The sequence below is a fragment of the Thunnus thynnus genome, chromosome 10 (assembly GCF_963924715.1).
Source record: "Thunnus thynnus chromosome 10, fThuThy2.1, whole genome shotgun sequence".
NCBI classification, from domain to species: Eukaryota; Metazoa; Chordata; class Actinopteri; order Scombriformes; family Scombridae; genus Thunnus; species Thunnus thynnus.
The window spans coordinates 14,118,219-14,134,532 of NC_089526.1; the positions used below are offsets into that span (position 1 = coordinate 14,118,219).

Consider the following 16,314-nt stretch of genomic DNA (forward strand, 5'->3'; position numbering starts at 1 on the left):
GGGGACTGAAGAGCTGCTACCGTAAAGACGCGACTACAGGAGCGCTGATCCATTAACTGTTTGCTTTCTGTGGAGGAAACAACCCAAGAGGGCCTCAGTATTGACTCATGTTTTTGTTTTGAGCAGGCAGAGTTGGACAAACTGCATACTATAACAATCTCAAATGTTTTCAAATGTGCCAAGATGCTTTTGTAATCAGGACAGTGACAAGGAAATTCGATTTATATACATAATAGAGAACATGAATGTAAAGTCAGTTCATTTGTTAGAAGTCATATTTATTTATAGATTTATTGTTGCTTAGAAGAAATGAAACTTTACACTACCATGCTTGTGTATTTGGAGGTTTTACCTTCTTAACTGTACAAATTTACATCCTTGCTGACCATTTTGATACTTTTGTAGTTTTTTTAAAAATGTATTTTCATGTAGTTTTAAAATCCCTACGTTTCATTTCTGTACAATATGAAAATCAACTTAGAGTCTTTCTAATAATAGTCATTCTTTTAAACAGTATATGTGGAAATTAAATGGTTTAATAATAGTTAATAAACTGTTTACTGATGCCTCATAGATCAGTTTTAAGCTATTATTGAGAGCAACTTTTGGGTTGCCAGATAGTGAGACATCTCAGCTCATGACATTTGCTTTGTTGTTATAGCTACAGGGCTTCAGAGCCATAATCAGTCTAGTAACATGTCAAACTGAATTGGTGGCCTTAATAGCTTTTGCTGGTGGCTTATTAGAAAGTGAGAACTCATGAATTATTTTTTCATGACTTATTAACATCTACAACTTCAAACTTTCCCCCTGTCCGTTTCATTATAGTTGAATGACAACAGAGTTTAAATGCAAACTGCACTGCATTACTTCACAACATTGACTTAATTTTTACATTTCTATCTATCTATCTATCTATCTATCTATCTATCTATCTATCTATCTATCTATCTATCTATCTATCTATCTATCTATCAGACAGAGGCAGTGCTGGATGTGGACCCTCTCAAGTTTCTTCTCGTTTCCTTTTGTCCACCAGCGCTGCAGTGCATCTCCATGTTTCCCTGAGTGTCCAAGGAGGCAAAGTCCAATGCATCAGCTCCCACTGAGATGTTATCTGCCCAGGAGCCTATTCGTCCTCTGCTGCTCCTCCCTTGGTTCTTCTCTTTCTTCAGACTTGTGTTTCTTTTTTCTACAGGTGAGGATGTAGGGTTGCTCCTCTTCCTCCTCCAGCTATGGCAGTAGGACAGGCTGATGCTCCCTTTCGAGAGAAGAAGAGGGACTCAAAACTTGACCCATTGTGTCAAAAACAAAACTTACAACATTTTTCCATTAAAGAAAAAGAGAACAACAGAGGTATAAGTTAAAATGGTTCTTACTTTCACATAAACTCCCCTGTCTTCCCTGCTGTCGCCTCCTCTCTGCCTTCTCTTGTCCACACAGCATCACATAGACATCGTCCCTGAACTCCCAGTTCATAATCTGGTAGATTAAAGGGTTAATCATGCAGTGGGACTTGGCAAACATAGCAGGGATCAAAGTGACTACAGGTGGCAGACAGGAGAACGGCTGAGGGCTCCTGGGGATTGGCTTGGCTTCTTCGCCCATGTTGGACACATCACTCCCCTTCTCCACGGGGTTGTAGTCGATTTGTCTGTAATATTCTGTGGTAGTCCAGTTGACCAATGAGGGGAAGTCCAGGATTTTTGCAGAGGCCATGCTGCTGAGCTCCTCCACCACAGTTTGTAAAGTGCCCTCTGCCTGTTGCTCGTCTCTGGGGATGAGGGCAGAAATCAGAGACACAGTGGCGTACGGCAACCAGGCCAGGAGGAAGGTGGTGCACACCACAGCAGCCATCTGGAATAAACATACTGGTTTTTGTTTTTTTTTCAAGATGTGTGTCAAGGAATCTGAATATTATCCTCACTAAGGTCTACCTTTGCAAGCCTCAAGTCTTTGCTGGTGTGACTGACAGAGGAGGATGCTATAGATGCCAGAGTCCGATTAGATCTGTACACCTGAAAACAGAAGCAATATGTAACGCTGCCATTTGCAATTATACAACAAATCACAAGGACTTTATTCTTGCAAGGACAACATATAGTACAAAATGTACATATATATATTTTCAGCCACCATGTGCAGAATTTCTATGTGATTATATTTTGATGGCATTTTTGTTGCTTTCAGCCCATTTACCTAAGTGTCCCTGGCACGGCTGGATAAACCTACTGGAGCCCCCACTTGCCCTATATTTGTGATCATTTAGTCAAACAAATTTATTTAGAAATATGCACCATGTAAATTTAGACACAAGTAGACAAGACAAGTGCAGGATCTGTCTTAAGACCCTGATCCTTTCTTATGGTCTGTGTTTTTTGCATTAATACTCCTATAAATCTCTTCACATGTGCAACCAACACTGTATGGTTCCTCATCCACAAGACACCAAGACACCAACCTCATCTTCCTCTCTGGCTGCCACTTCACACTTTGTAAATTGGAAGAGCAGCCCAGTCCAGCTCACCAATCCAGATTTCTCAATTTTGCTGCAGCTGTGCTACTGATATATGAGCTGTCATTGAGGATGGATATGAGCAGCTCACCGCCATGTCTCTCATTTTTTTAACTACAGTCATAAAGTCCAAAATCTTGTAAACTGCAAATTTTAGGCACTCATATCATCAATTTGGGACACCTGGAGAGCCATGGTTCCTTCCTATGTCACTGAGGGGAGTGGCATTTACAGTATTACTGTTTGCCACAGTGTCTTTTTGGATACTATCACTAGAGGGTGCCAGAGTTGCAATATTATATTCTACATATAATGGCTTTAAAGGACAGGTTTACCATTTTTCAAGTCTGTCTTAAAACAATATTCAGGTGCCCAAATGAACACTGATCAGGTTTTGCTCACTGTAATCATTCTTCCTGTTCATACTGACCGTTAGAAGATTCCCTTCAAATGTGTTCACAATGCAAGCGAAGAGGGACAAAATCCACAGTTTAAAAGTTTATCTGAAGCTAATATGAGGCTTCAGCTTTCTCAGTTAGTCAAATAAAGTGGATATCTTCCACAGTTACAGTGTTTTTAGTAAACATTTCCCACTTTTTATCCCAACGGACAGTGTTTTCATATTCAGCTGCAGTGGAAGAATTGTAACAAAAAGAGGGACTTTGGCACTAAAAAGACTAACTATGAAAGATACTGAATTGATTTGACTTATCTGGAAGGCTGAAGCTTCATATCAGCTTCGGATAAACTTATAAATACATTTTCCACGGAAGGATGAACAGAAGGAATGATTACAGCAAGAAAACGTGTCAATGTTCATTTGGGCCCCTGCTGTTGTTTTAGGACAGACTTGAAAATTTGTGAACCCGTCCTTTAAGTGAGTGACTAATACATTAAAACAAAATAATTACAGAATACAAACACTGTTTTCTGATCCTCTATTTTATGTCATTAAGTCCTTCACCGTCAGCAGGATGGCCAAATATGAAGCAATGATGGTGAGTGTGGGAAATCCAAAGCATAGTGTCAGGATGAGGAAGATATAGATCCTGTCAATTAGAGACGACCTCATTCTCCACCTTGAAATTGAGAAAACAGGCAGAGTGATTACCGACATGTTTGTCTGCAAATGCATGAAGAAAACAAATCAGGAAACGCACACAGGCAACGACACAGATGTCTGCACACTTGTATGTATTTGAACAAGAGGGCACAGAGCAGCACAGTAAATCAAACAGAGGATTACCAGTTGATGGTGCAGCTGGTCCCATAAGGCTCTGGTCCGTAGCTTCCAAAACCAAAAGCGGGAAGGGAGGCCCAGAACAACGTGTAAACCCACACTAGAGCTATTGACAGAGACACATGGCGCCTCTCAATCCATTGACCTAGAGAGGCAAGAATCGTGCAAACCACTCAATGAACTTAGCGTGATCATTCGAGTGGTGTGTGTGTGCATGTGGAAGCATAATGTGCACTCAACCTCGTGGCAAGTCTTGACATCTCACTTAACCACTTTCTTGAAACATCAGCAGATTTAATTGGCCTCTTAGCGTTACCAAAGCAATCACTAAATGACTTTTAAATCAATATATATGTGTAAGAAAAGGAGTGTCTTTTAAAGCAGGAAATGATCTAATTTATTCAAGAAATTTCTTATTCAAGAGTCAGGTGAGTTTAGGGTGCAGTCATGTCTGTGTGCATTGTATTTTTGGGCCTGTGTTAGAAGAAGATCTCAGATTTACCATATCGTAAGCAGCAGATCTTGAGGCAACGGTCCAGAGAGATGAGACAGGTGGTGAGGAGAGAGCCGATGCCAAACACAAAGCCCTGAATGCCATACAAAAGACACCCTGTCTCTCCAAACACCCAGGCGTGACACAGGCTGTTAGGGGGAAAGAAGAGCTTAGTCCCTCCACCCTAATGGATCATTGCCTTCTGGCTCTGAAAAATGGCTTCTGGTCTAGATGTTATTAGTATTAAACTCACAGTGTCATCACCCTGAATTCGTGCCATTTAAGCATTCTGTACCTGGAAATGATGAAAAACGGCACTCCCAAGAGACTGGAGCCAAAATCACAGAGAGCCAGGTTGACGGTCATGAGCTCCGGAAGTCTGAGCTTCTTTCTTTTCCTACAGTGGACGAACAGGACCATGCCATTCCCCAGCACCGATGTGACCCCTGAAAAGAGAAGCAGGGTGTTGTGTGTGACCTATCTAATCCAATACATGACACATGGAACAATAACAGAGTTCAATATGTTGAGTACAGGAAAAGGCAAACAGCGAATGTTGAAAGAAAGACCAGATTGCTGGATTAGCTCAGCATGAAGCATATAATTTATTCTTGATCTCAGAGACTTCAAATCATAGAAATACCATCTGAGCGTCTGTTTATCTGTAGCTACATCGATTTGTTGCATGAACCAGACAGTGAAGGTGATGTTTGAGATTCAGAGGCCTCCATGCTTCTCTATTATTTAGCACCATCTGAGTGTTTCGTGTTCACACAGCCTGCACTGTATTGCTTTTAATGAGACCATGTCTGGTCTGGTCTTTCATGATGACAACAGAGCAAAAGAAAAAAAATCTTTTCTGCCAACCATAAACTTTGAGTTCTTGGTTTGTGCTCACAATACAGTGTTTTATTTCGATACAATTTTTTCTTCTTATGCATAAATCTTTATTATCAACAGTCAGGAAAGGATGGTACTTTAAGCAACCCCAATATTTCCAATAGTAGAAATAGTAGTAGTAGTAGTAGTAGTAGTAGTAGTAGTAATAGTAATAGTAGTAGTAATAGTAATAGTAGTAGTAGTAGTAGTAATAGTTTAAAGATAGATAAATGATTTTTTTCCACTCTGTCTGATGATACACGATATATTCTGTTTGCTTGTTCCACCACTTCACTAGGGCCACATTTGTTGTAATATAAAGAAAAAAAACATCTATGATCATTAATAATAACAAAAAGACTCACTCAAATACAACCGTGAACATTTTTGTGGCTGACATTTACATCAAAACTTTGTCTACTGTATATGAAATCTGGTATGGCATATTTGGATCTTGACAAGAATATATACATGCCAAAAGCTTCTCTTCACAAAAATGACCCTGACAATGACATAAAGATGAAATTGAAATTTTGAAATGATCTGAAATCATGACCATAATCTCACCCATGAGGGTGAGGAAGACAGCGACAGCCACGTCTGCAGAGGGTGACAGCTGGGAGAGGAACAGCGGGTGGATAGACGAGGGGACAAACCAGGAGCCCCTTTGTGAGCCATTCTGTCCCATGGATGCACTGCACTGACCCAAAGCAGCATGCAGAGAAGAGAGGCAGCTCCTGGAGCTTGAAAGAAACATTGAAGGCACGCAAACAACGGAAGAATTAAGATGCTACAAAGTGTAATTAGGAGAAGTGACATTTTCCCCTGAGAAGCAAAAAGTCAAACAGCACAGCTAGACCCTCATCTCCATGTTGTTTCAGCCAGGATGAAAGTCATTTTGACTCAGTTTTAATCTCTATTCTGCTTTTCATTATGTGCACACTTATAAGAGGGGGGAAGATGTTCCTTTTAACATCTGGCTTAAGAAAACAAGAAGAGAGTAGAACAGGCAAGTAGATTGGAGGAGATTTTACAGTTCAGAGCTTTGAGTTTTACATTAATCTTCATATGACAGATTATATTTTTCATATCACTGCTCATTGTGACCCTGCAGTGCATGCAAAGTTGATACACATGCCACTTCATCTCTGTTTCCCTCTCAAATAGCTTCTCTGGCCAGTGATTTGTCTGACAAAGTATTATCAATTACATAATTGATGATAACAATGGTTGACAGTTATTAATGTAAATTAATGCAGATCATCTTGCCTCCACTGGCTGTCTCTCATCTTATTTTAAATAACAACATAAATTACAGCTTTAATAAAAAAAAAAAAAAAATTGGGACTTTTTAGATATTTCTTCCAGTATTACACAGTTTTCCACAGATTGTTAATGTTTCAGGATTATCCCAAAAAAAAGTGTCACAGCAAAGTAGAAGTTTTATTCAGAGTAACAGGATATAGTAAAATATCTTGTTACTTAAAATAAACAGATATATAACAAAAAACGTACAACAAGTATTGGATCATTGATCCTGCGTAACATGTGGTCACTGGGAAAAAACAAAAGGACTCTTCTCCATCATTTGTCCCTCCAGGACTTTAAAATTTCACCTCTGATGATGCCAGCAGGGAATCAGCCGAGTCTCATGAGTGACAAAGGGGTCAACAGGGTGATAAAGTCAAAGAAACAGAGAAGAATGAAAACAGTCAAAGTAAAATGACAGAGAGGACAGAAAATGGAACCAAACAAAGGTTTCTTGAGACAATCAACATTCCTCTACAAGTGAAAACGCACAATATGCAAACACACCATCTGCAGGAAAACACACAATACTCACACTGAAACTAAAAACGCATCACTACTCACCTTCCTCACGTCCGTCTGATCCCTGGTGGTCCCTCAGCTGGGCTTTACAGCAAAGATCTCTCTCTCCCCCCGCTTATATTTTTTTTATATAATCTTAATCTGAACCCTCCCACACACTGTAAATCCATGTGGAGTGTACATTTTCTGTTGACAATCTGGCTTAGGAATGATCAGTGAGAGGCATGCAAACAGAGGAAGAGTGTGTGTGTGAGAGAGAGAAGGGGGGGGTGGTCTATTTGGGGTTTTTTGTGTGTGTTCTATTATACAACAAGTGTGATACTCATTGTCATGAAGATAAATAAATGAGAATACATTGCAATTATCTCTGTAAGAAAAGACATAATGTTTGGGAGTCTGCACACAAATAATACATATTGTCACATAACCAGACATTAAAGTGAGGGTGGAGGTTTCAGAAAATGTATAAATACATATGCATGCATCAAAGTAAGCTTTGTTATTTAATTTTCAATCGGATTCTAATTGCAGAAATCACAGTTATATCTTATTTAAGACACACACACAACCCGATGTCAGTTAATAATTTAGTTGTGACTGGCTCACAAAGACTCATGTTGACTGTGAGCTCTGAAAACTTAATCTAAATCATTAATAACCAATAATACTGTCAAGACTGTTGTCTTAAATCTATAGTCAGAGCATCTAAGAGGGCTTTTATTGGAGCGATTGTAAAATAATCGCACATTTTTTGTCTTGATCTGACAGCAACTGATGTGTCTGTTGTGCCTGTGTAACACATTTAGGCTAAGCCGAATCTCCAAATCTCTGTTTCAAGAAAATTCATAGGCAGTTTGGCTAAACAACAACAACATCCTTTTAAGAGAGAATTTAAGGGTAACACCACTAAACCTAATTCCTAAAACAGTTCCTATGTGCTGTTCATAATATTGTGCAAAATCCCATATATATTTCTGCATGGTGTGCTGGTATCTGTATCGTTTTTAAAGCCAATCACTGGAGCTCATTTCTTATTTGGGAGCAGCTCTCCTCCATCATCACCAGTGATTCAGAAAAGTCATCAGTAGTGAGGGACCAGCAAGTAAAATTGCAAGAATAACTATGAATTTGCCACACTCTTTACTCTTAGAGCGTGCAAATCCCCCGTAGGCATAATTCATAAAAGCCTCATATTGAACCATAATAGTAGACTGTTGTCAAATTGTGTTAGCCATGCTAGACTACTCTTGGCCACCCAGATACACCAGATATTGAACAGGGCTTAAGGGGAGTATATAAAAATGTTTTATAAAAGCATTGTTGTGGAGTAAGAATTGATTGGAGCAGCCAAGCCTGCATAAATTATCCTTCACAGTCCCAACTAATCAAGACACCAAGTAATTAAGAGCTGTCAGTGTATCCCCACAGGAGGAAATTGATCAGATATATGGATAGATACCTTTTGTAAGTGTTTGCTAAAGTCGCTGACCCATATAAGAGTCGATCTAAAGATATCAGCTTGAATCTCAGTGGAGCTGTTTCTATGTAGATGTGTTCTGTGCAATGATGAGAGAGAGAGAGAAAAGGATTATGTGAATCTCACAAACAGAGGACTTTATTCCACCACTGACTGTAGCACCTCAGTACCACAGACAGAAAGACTCTCACACCTTCGCTCCATCTCACACAAGAACAGTACAGGAAAATTCACAAATAAAAAAATAATTGGTCGCCAATCTAAATCTTTTCATTTGTTCTCTGTGGATCTTTCCTCAGGCATATAATGGGAGTCAACTATCTGACGGAAACCGGGCAGAGTTATAGATGATATAATGTCTCATTATACATTTATAACTCTGGCATCAGAAGATTGTGGGTGATGTGGCATAGTGCAGTGAGGGTCAATGGGCTGGTTGGTTTACTCCTTGGTGGCCATGTGGGCCATCAGGTCGCAGACACGGTTGCTGTAGCCGAACTCATTGTCGTACCTGGGGAAGAAGAAAGAAAAAGAGTCAGTGTGGGTAATAGAGTGTGGATTAGCATTACATCCATGTATATTTTCTGTGTCTTCTATCACTCCATGCATGAGGGCGTACCATGTGACCAGCTTGACAAAGTGCTCATTGAGAGCAATGCCAGCGCCAGCATCAAAGATGGAGGAGTGAGTGTCGCCGTTGAAGTCTGTGGACACCACCTGCAGGAGGAGAGAACGCCACGTTAACAAGCGTACAGATCTACAAAAACGTTTAATCATCAACAAAGAGTGAGATCAGTTCATACCTGGTGCTCTGTGTATCCGAGAATGCCCTTCATGGGTCCCTCAGATGCGGCCTTCACAACCTTCTTGATGTCATCGTACTTGGCCTGTACAGAAGAAAAGAAGTTTGTTTGTATTGTAACTGGAAAGTGGAAAATGCAGAAGTAATATAAGTCTTATTTAATAATACATAAGATCTTTTAAGCTCTCTCACTAAATTTATTAAAAAGGATATGTCTAGTCATTCTATATTTTTCTTAACTGCCTACAAATCCGATGAAAAGACAAAAATCGAAAACCTCTCAATACTTTGACTCAATACTTTGACTTCCTTACCCTCCTGTGTTACACTTAGCTCCAAGTTAATTGGCTCCTACTGAAGATGGCCACTGCAGTTTTTAGCAAATTTAACTCAAGCAGGAGTAGATAATATATTTGTTGGAATTTTTATATAATATTAATGACAGAAGGACCATGTACTACAGTGCCTCGTTACATGAACACTGGTGCTGTAGTGAGTGAGGTATAGGAGAATAAGATACGTCGGTTTTGGTTACACAGGAAATATTTGTTCGTAGGATTAATTTGTTGCTGCAACTGTAATCAGGTATCACCAAGTATCAAAGTATCATCAAATTACTGTATTTTTTTACAATTACAAACAGCTATTGTAGTTACAGTACTGTGTTTATTTTACAGCTACAATATTGTTACTGTAACTATTAACAATTATATTCTGTTTTTACAGTAAGTTACTTGTCAATTGCTCTAAAAATCAGTAAGTTTCTAACAGTATAGTTTTGGCCTTTTCATGGGATTTGTTGACATTAAGAAAAAATGTGAAATATTAGCAGACATATAATTTTAGTTTGTTTAATGCTATAAATGCTTTTATTAGAGTTAAGAGTTACTCACGGGTTTCTCCAGACGGACTGTCAGGTCAACAACAGACACGTTGGGGGTGGGGACACGGAAGGCCATGCCGGTCAGCTTGCTGTGAAATGTGAGCATATAATAGGTAAGGTCAAACTAATTTCACTGGATTCACTGCAAGTCATGTAATGTTCATGTGACAACATAGTATACTGCAAAATGTGCAGTAATGTGTTTTTGGTACTGACCCGTTCAGCTCGGGGATGACCTTGCCGACAGCCTTGGCAGCACCAGTGGAAGCGGGGATGATGTTCTGGCTGGCGCCACGGCCATCCCTCCACAGCTTGCCAGAGGGACCGTCCACGGTCTTCTGGGTGGCAGTGATGGCATGAACAGTGCTCTGATGGACAAAAACAAAGAGAGGAAGAGAGGGAAGATGATTAAATATAGCTTAGCCCTCTCCAACTTTGTAATGTCATGTTGACATTTTGGGCTGTTTATAAATCTGGCTTTAGGGGCTGCTCAGCATCTCTATGCCAGATTGTACCCAGGCAGAGAATTTTAATCCTTACCATCAGGCCCTCAATGATGTGGAAGTTGTCGTTGATGACCTTGGCCAGGGGAGCCAGGCAGTTGGTTGTGCAGGAAGCGTTGCTATGGAGAAGCAAAGAAACAGCATCTTCTAAATGAATTTTACACATTACAGTAGCAGACACTGACTGAAATACCCAATAATTCATGAAATTATAAGATTCACATGCAATATGTTTTGACAACTTCAGATACTGATTTTGGAATTTATACTTATTTTTAAACCTGTAATTTCCATTTCTAGCCAAGTGCAAAAAAAACTCATAATAAATAATGATAATAATTACCAGACATTAACAGTCCTTTTCTGATTCTTACCTGACAACCTTCAGGGAGTTCTCGTACTTCTCGTGGTTGACACCCATGACAAACATGGGGGCATCAGCGCTGGGAGCAGAGATGATGACTCTCTTGGCACCGCCCTTCAGATGAGCCTGCAATGTTGTGTTGAGATCATATTAAATCTGTCTTTTTGCCAACCGCAGGTTGCTATGCTATGGTGTATTGACAATTTAATATTTTGGGTCAGGACTGAATACGTACAGAGGCCTTCTCGATGGTGGTGAAGACACCAGTGGACTCAACCACGTACTGGGCACCAGCATCACCCCATTTGATGTGGGTGGGGTCCCTCCTGCAGAAGAGAGAGAGAGAAAAGGAGGGTCAGAGTCAGATTGAATTCTTACTCAGTGTGTCTTTGTGGAATTGTAATGAAACTGAAAAGCCTGGTTAGTTAATAAACAAACGCTGAGTGAACTCACTCGTGGAACACAGAGATCTTGTGTCCATCGATGACCAGCTTGTCACCCTCAACCTTGACCTCACCGTGGTAGCGGCCGTGGGTGGAGTCATACTTGAACATGTAGACCTAAAGAAGAGATGAGAGATGAAAAAGAAAACTCTTAAGGTAGGTTGGGACAAACTATGACAGATGATTTTTGCATAAGAAGAAGAAAAGTTTGTGACTGCAAAAACAAATTTCATATTGTTTTCCTGCTTGTAGCTGCTGCATTATACTTATTCATGATACAAGTTAATCCAGCTGACTCACCATGTATTCCAGATCAATGAAAGGATCATTGATGGCCACAACCTCAACCTTCTTGCCGTGGAAAGCAGCACGGGTCACCAGACGACCGATGCGGCCGAATCTGAAAAAGAGAACAGTGTTGTTTCATAGTCTGGCCTTTAGATGGTAGTGTGATGCCATGTAAGTCCGACCAGAATCACTGCATGATATGATCAGTCATGTCTGAGAATTACACAGAAATGAAGCAGCAGATTGTCATTAAGTGGAAATAATAAGCCTGAAAAAGTGTCATTATGTGGAAATTTTGCTTTTACATTCAGTTTAACATGTCTTCCTTCACTTTTCTATTATAGCTTTTTTCTCCCCTTTCTGTTGAAGATATATAACTCCCCAGGAGACTTGAAACCCCAGGTGAAGAAAGGGCAGGGTTCAGGAGGAGTGGAGAGAGGTGTGTGTGTGCCAGAGCTTATGGCTGTGCTGCTTTCACGCCCTCCTCTCTGGGGGGTAAAGTCGAAATGAACTTCTAATGTGGTAATCCTAGTGACGGCAGCGCACTGTTTGATCAGTGGCTGAGTTACTATTTAACCGCAGGTTCAAAATCCTGGCACCGATAGACTCTGTCCTCAGACATTGTGGAAGAGGAGGAGGAGGGCCGGAGAGATGTGTAGTAGAAGAGATAAACACCTGATCCATGAAACACGTCAGATTATGAGTGTTCAATAATGTTCTTTTGTTTAAATTATGCGTGTCCTCTTCCACTTGTTACACAGCAGAAAAAACAATTCCCTGAATGGCCCCCATGTCGAAGCCACTGCCTACATTGTTATCTGCTGAGGGCCAAAGTTCAAAGACCATGAAAGACATGAGACAGATGAATGTACACAGCTATGTCTGTGTCTGTGCATGTTTTCTCCATTACAAAACAGCTTTTTCCTTCTTCAGCAGAACTATTAATTAACCAGAGGTGGTCTGCTATTCAGAGCAGAAGCTCAAGTCCGTAGACTCTGGGTTCACCTCATAATTCAATTCATCGACTAAACAGACAGTTATCATATATCTACCATGAGGAGAAGACCCGCCTGAGCCAAAATAATCTTGAAAATTGTTCTTTTGAGCAGTGTTACAGCCTCAACAAGCTCAAGCTAAAATGTTACCAGCTTTGAGTAGCATAGACTGTGCATTTTGATATTGAATCAAGGCAGCCATCATGGTAAATGCTCCCTGTGTGCACAGATTAAATATGTGTGGTTCTGTGAGATGAGGGTGCAGAGACTACACATCTAAGTGAGTCCTGAAATGTGTGGTGATTCTCTAGTAGTTGATTTTGTGAAATGAGTGGATGAAAAAGGTTCTTACCCATTGATACCAACTTTCACCATTTTGCCTGGGTTGATTTAGTCCTCTGAAGATGACAAGAGAAGGGAGAGAAGAGAGAATAATGTTGCCTGTTAAATACTGATAAACCTCCATTTATGAGTGCCATACATAAGTTTGCTCTTGATGATTGCTTATTATTGTGCACTGAGATAAGCATGACAAAAAAGTTCAACTGATAAGCTTTCTCTGAGCACAGTCCAAGTAAATTTCAATGTAAAGCTGCAGTCTGCAGCTTCTCTTTTTGGTCAAATGTTACAAGACCACACTTCTCCCTGCAAGTGTGAAATCTAAACTTTACTGACAAGCATTTAAACATCTTCATAAGCAACAAGATTCACATTTGAAACAGCCGAATGAAGCAAAATTATGGCCAAAGTCGCTTTAAAACTAGGCTGGTTTGTGGCCATGCAGAATGTTCTCAGGTAATCTCAATCTAGTTATTCAGTCATGAAGCCTGTTGCAAAGTCTCTGCAGGTTCCTGACCCTCTCTGACTGCAATGATTTAATCATTGAAGGTATTTACCGTTTGTGAGATGCCTCTGCCTGTCTTGCGACTCCGGGTGTGAGTGGGGACGAACAGAGGAAAGCTGTGTGTTTATATGACTGACCAGAGTTGGAAACCACGCCCCCTCAATGGACACTACTCCTCGCCCCGCCCCCATCTGAATGTCAAGGTCATCAGCTTGCACACACACACGCACTCACACACCCTGCACTTTAAGTTCATGTGAGTTAAAGACCCCAGAAACTTCTCGCCTATCATAATGTGTCTTTCCCCCTGTGCTTAAGTTTGGAATGATTTTGTTCATATTTATTTCATTAGATGTTCCACCACCATCAAACATGACGTGTGTTTCCACCTTCCCCTTCTTTAAGAGATCTAGATTTAGATAAGACATTAAAGTCCTCAGATTTGGACTGAAAAAAGAGAGGGGTCCCACGATGACCTTCTCAGTACATACAGACTAATGGAGACACAGATGCAGCAAACGAGAGATCAAATCTCTGTCGTCCTGACTGTGACATTTAATGTCCAAAGACCATGACCCTTCACTTTCAAATGCACTGTATCTACTCTTCTTTCTGTCTTCCTCTCCATCCCCTCAGATGCACAAGTCAAACACTGACCCTTGGTAACTCAACTCGGACACATGACCATTACGCATGTGCAGAGGAGGCTTCTGTTTGTTTGAGTACATTTACTCAGCTGAAATATGGCTTTGTCAGGTTATTTAGAAATGACTAACCCACCAAAACTAAATCTGAGTATTAAATACATGTTCCTTTGTCTGAATAAAATTGCTGCACTCAAGGTGTTGACAATGTGTCATGCTGCTGTAAAATTAGTTATCTTCTCTTTTCTTCATTGCACACAGACGCTGACAAGGCCCACACATTTCAGGGTTTTTTTCTTTGTTTATTTTGACACCTTTGTGTTGGCATTACAGTAGTCAACACAAATGAGTCCAGAGGATAATATAAAATGTAAAATGAGAAAAATGAAGATGCCAGTTTAAACCAGAGGGGCATTCAAGTTGAATCAGTTTGGAAATACCCCCCCCCCCCAACCCATGGCTTTCCATTAGGCCTCACCAGTCCTGAGAGTGAATTGAAACCTTACCCATTGCATGGCATCTGTACACCATGAACATGCAGCACATTATCCAGCTAATCAGACCAAAAATTACATTCAGTAACTTGTATTTTTCAACATAGCAGATCATGTCATTGAACATTTTGCGGTAGGCTAGCAGACATGTTGCTCTTCACCAAAACTGGACAGTTGCTGGTGTGTATTATGGCTGCAGTCCAATGGCCTGGGCATAGCTGAACTACCATAACCCCAAGTGCATGCATGCCAGTCTTGGCCTCTGCTTTGCAGCTTAAGGTCAAAGAGGGGAAGTAAAGGTCAGGCTAAGATTAGACGCTGGCTGGCTAGTCAACACTTGGGCCATTTTATACTCTCAGTACTGTAAATGCTGTCTCATTACAGGTCACATGTTCTTTCTATATTGCAACGGTCAAATTCTGCTCACTGTAAAGAGCAAACTGACTATGGAATAAAATATAGACTGCAGGCTAATCGTTATTTGAGTTCAGTGAAACTGATACTGGGAAGTTGCAGCCAAGAAATCTGTGTTCAATAAACCAGCTAACATGTTTTAACATAAATTGCAGCAACATGTCTGTAATTTGTATTATTTACTTAAATGTAAGTTTTGTTCTAGTTACTTTATATGAAAATGCAGTAACAACAAAATGGATGGATTACTATCTGACATTCTGTGCACAGTCGTGTCTCTGTGTAAAAGAGGCCTTCAGGTAGATTTATACAACTTTTATCCTGAATCAAAGTCTAGTGCAAAGTCCAGCAGGCAGCTTTATGAAGTGAGCAACAAATAAACAAATTATGGAATCAGACTGCCATCTAGTGTTGTAGTAAAAGAAAAAATATTAAAGATCCCCTCCAGACATGTTTTAAGATATAAATAAGATACTCTACTGTGAATAATAATCTGTGTCTGATATGGTTTTTCCACCAAAAAAGTTCAATTATCTTAATAAAAATCCTTAAAATGACATCTGCTCCTCCAGACTTTTGGATCCACCCACTCCACCGTGTCAAGTTGACTGATTCTGTTGGTCTGGCATCATGAAATGAAACAGCAGTTTCTCTGTTGAAAAACAGTATTACTACGAGCAATCCAATAAGCACCGTGGGGCGATTAATGCCGCTGTCAGGTGTTGTCAAGCTGTGCGCCAGAACGAAGAAGGAGTAAAACTAGGCAGTGCTGATCAAATATTAATCAAGATTCTGTTACTGCATTGCCTATTTTTCACCTCTAATGTTTTCAAAAATGTATTTTAGTGTACTTTTTAGTTTTAAGACGAGAATGTTTGTGACCCGACGGCCATGTTAAAAACAGACGAGCTGAAACCAAGCACCACCCAACTCGCAGTACGTCACCCACCACGTCACCACCTGCTGGAGTATTTAGTGGTGATCAAATCCAATCCCCCTCCCCCATGGAAATCAGTTAGAGTGGAGGCAATGTCAGACTGAAGATGGAAACGGAGATATCCTGTCTGATATCAGGTAGATCTACTTCTTATACCTTATTAAAAAAATACAGAATCTATAAATATGCAAATATTGCTCATTTCAAAAGTTTAGCTATTGCATACAAAATGTCTTTTACTTCACTGTAAAGTCAATTTTCAGTGTTTG

The 16,314-nt window shown here is 40.1% G+C and overlaps 2 protein-coding genes across 3 annotated transcripts; both read right to left on the bottom strand.

The window, feature by feature from the left end:
- Positions 1-257: 257 nt before the first annotated feature.
- Positions 258-8,403, bottom strand: opn9 (opsin 9). 2 transcript variants are annotated; one of them, XM_067601184.1, is made up of 9 exons: positions 6,744-8,403; positions 5,695-5,870; positions 4,544-4,694; positions 4,258-4,397; positions 3,762-3,900; positions 3,480-3,594; positions 1,938-2,018; positions 1,380-1,857; positions 258-1,261 (listed from the first exon to the last, which is right to left on the bottom strand). In XM_067601184.1, exons 2-9 carry the CDS (start codon positions 5,813-5,815, stop codon positions 975-977), a joined length of 1,512 nt encoding a protein of 503 aa, XP_067457285.1. In that variant the 5' UTR covers positions 5,816-5,870; positions 6,744-8,403; the 3' UTR covers positions 258-974. The 2 variants fall into 2 exon arrangements, with proteins under 2 accessions (XP_067457285.1, XP_067457284.1); XM_067601183.1 differs by having other exon boundaries at positions 5,695-8,403.
- Positions 8,404-8,545: 142 nt separating this feature from the next.
- On the bottom strand, positions 8,546-13,722 carry gapdh (glyceraldehyde-3-phosphate dehydrogenase). The gene is made up of 12 exons (XM_067601193.1): positions 13,609-13,722; positions 13,065-13,110; positions 11,730-11,829; positions 11,440-11,546; positions 11,222-11,312; positions 10,997-11,112; positions 10,660-10,741; positions 10,336-10,487; positions 10,130-10,208; positions 9,238-9,321; positions 9,054-9,151; positions 8,546-8,945 (listed from the first exon to the last, which is right to left on the bottom strand). Exons 2-12 carry the CDS (start codon positions 13,085-13,087, stop codon positions 8,876-8,878), a joined length of 1,002 nt encoding a protein of 333 aa, XP_067457294.1. The 5' UTR covers positions 13,088-13,110; positions 13,609-13,722; the 3' UTR covers positions 8,546-8,875.
- Between the last annotated feature and the right edge of the window lie 2,592 nt (positions 13,723-16,314).

What these genes read in the sequence shown, in the direction of transcription:
- opn9 (XM_067601183.1), bottom strand. Translation starts at nt 5,884, where the DNA reads ATGTTTCTTTCAAGCTCCAGGAGCTGCCTCTCTTCTCTGCATGCTGCT. An exon ending in ACCAGCTGCACCATCAACTG is followed by an intron (nt 3,595 to 3,761) that starts GTAATCCTCTGT and finishes CTCAATTTCAAG; the next exon opens with GTGGAGAATGAGGTCGTCTC. An exon ending in ACAGGGGAGTTTATGTGAAA is followed by an intron (nt 1,262 to 1,379) that starts GTAAGAACCATT and finishes TTCTCTCGAAAG; the next exon opens with GGAGCATCAGCCTGTCCTAC.
- gapdh (XM_067601193.1), bottom strand. Translation starts at nt 13,087, where the DNA reads ATGGTGAAAGTTGGTATCAATGG. An exon ending in TCATTGATCTGGAATACATG is followed by an intron (nt 11,547 to 11,729) that starts GTGAGTCAGCTG and finishes TCTCTTCTTTAG; the next exon opens with GTCTACATGTTCAAGTATGA. An exon ending in TTTGTCAAGCTGGTCACATG is followed by an intron (nt 8,946 to 9,053) that starts GTACGCCCTCAT and finishes CTTCTTCCCCAG; the next exon opens with GTACGACAATGAGTTCGGCT.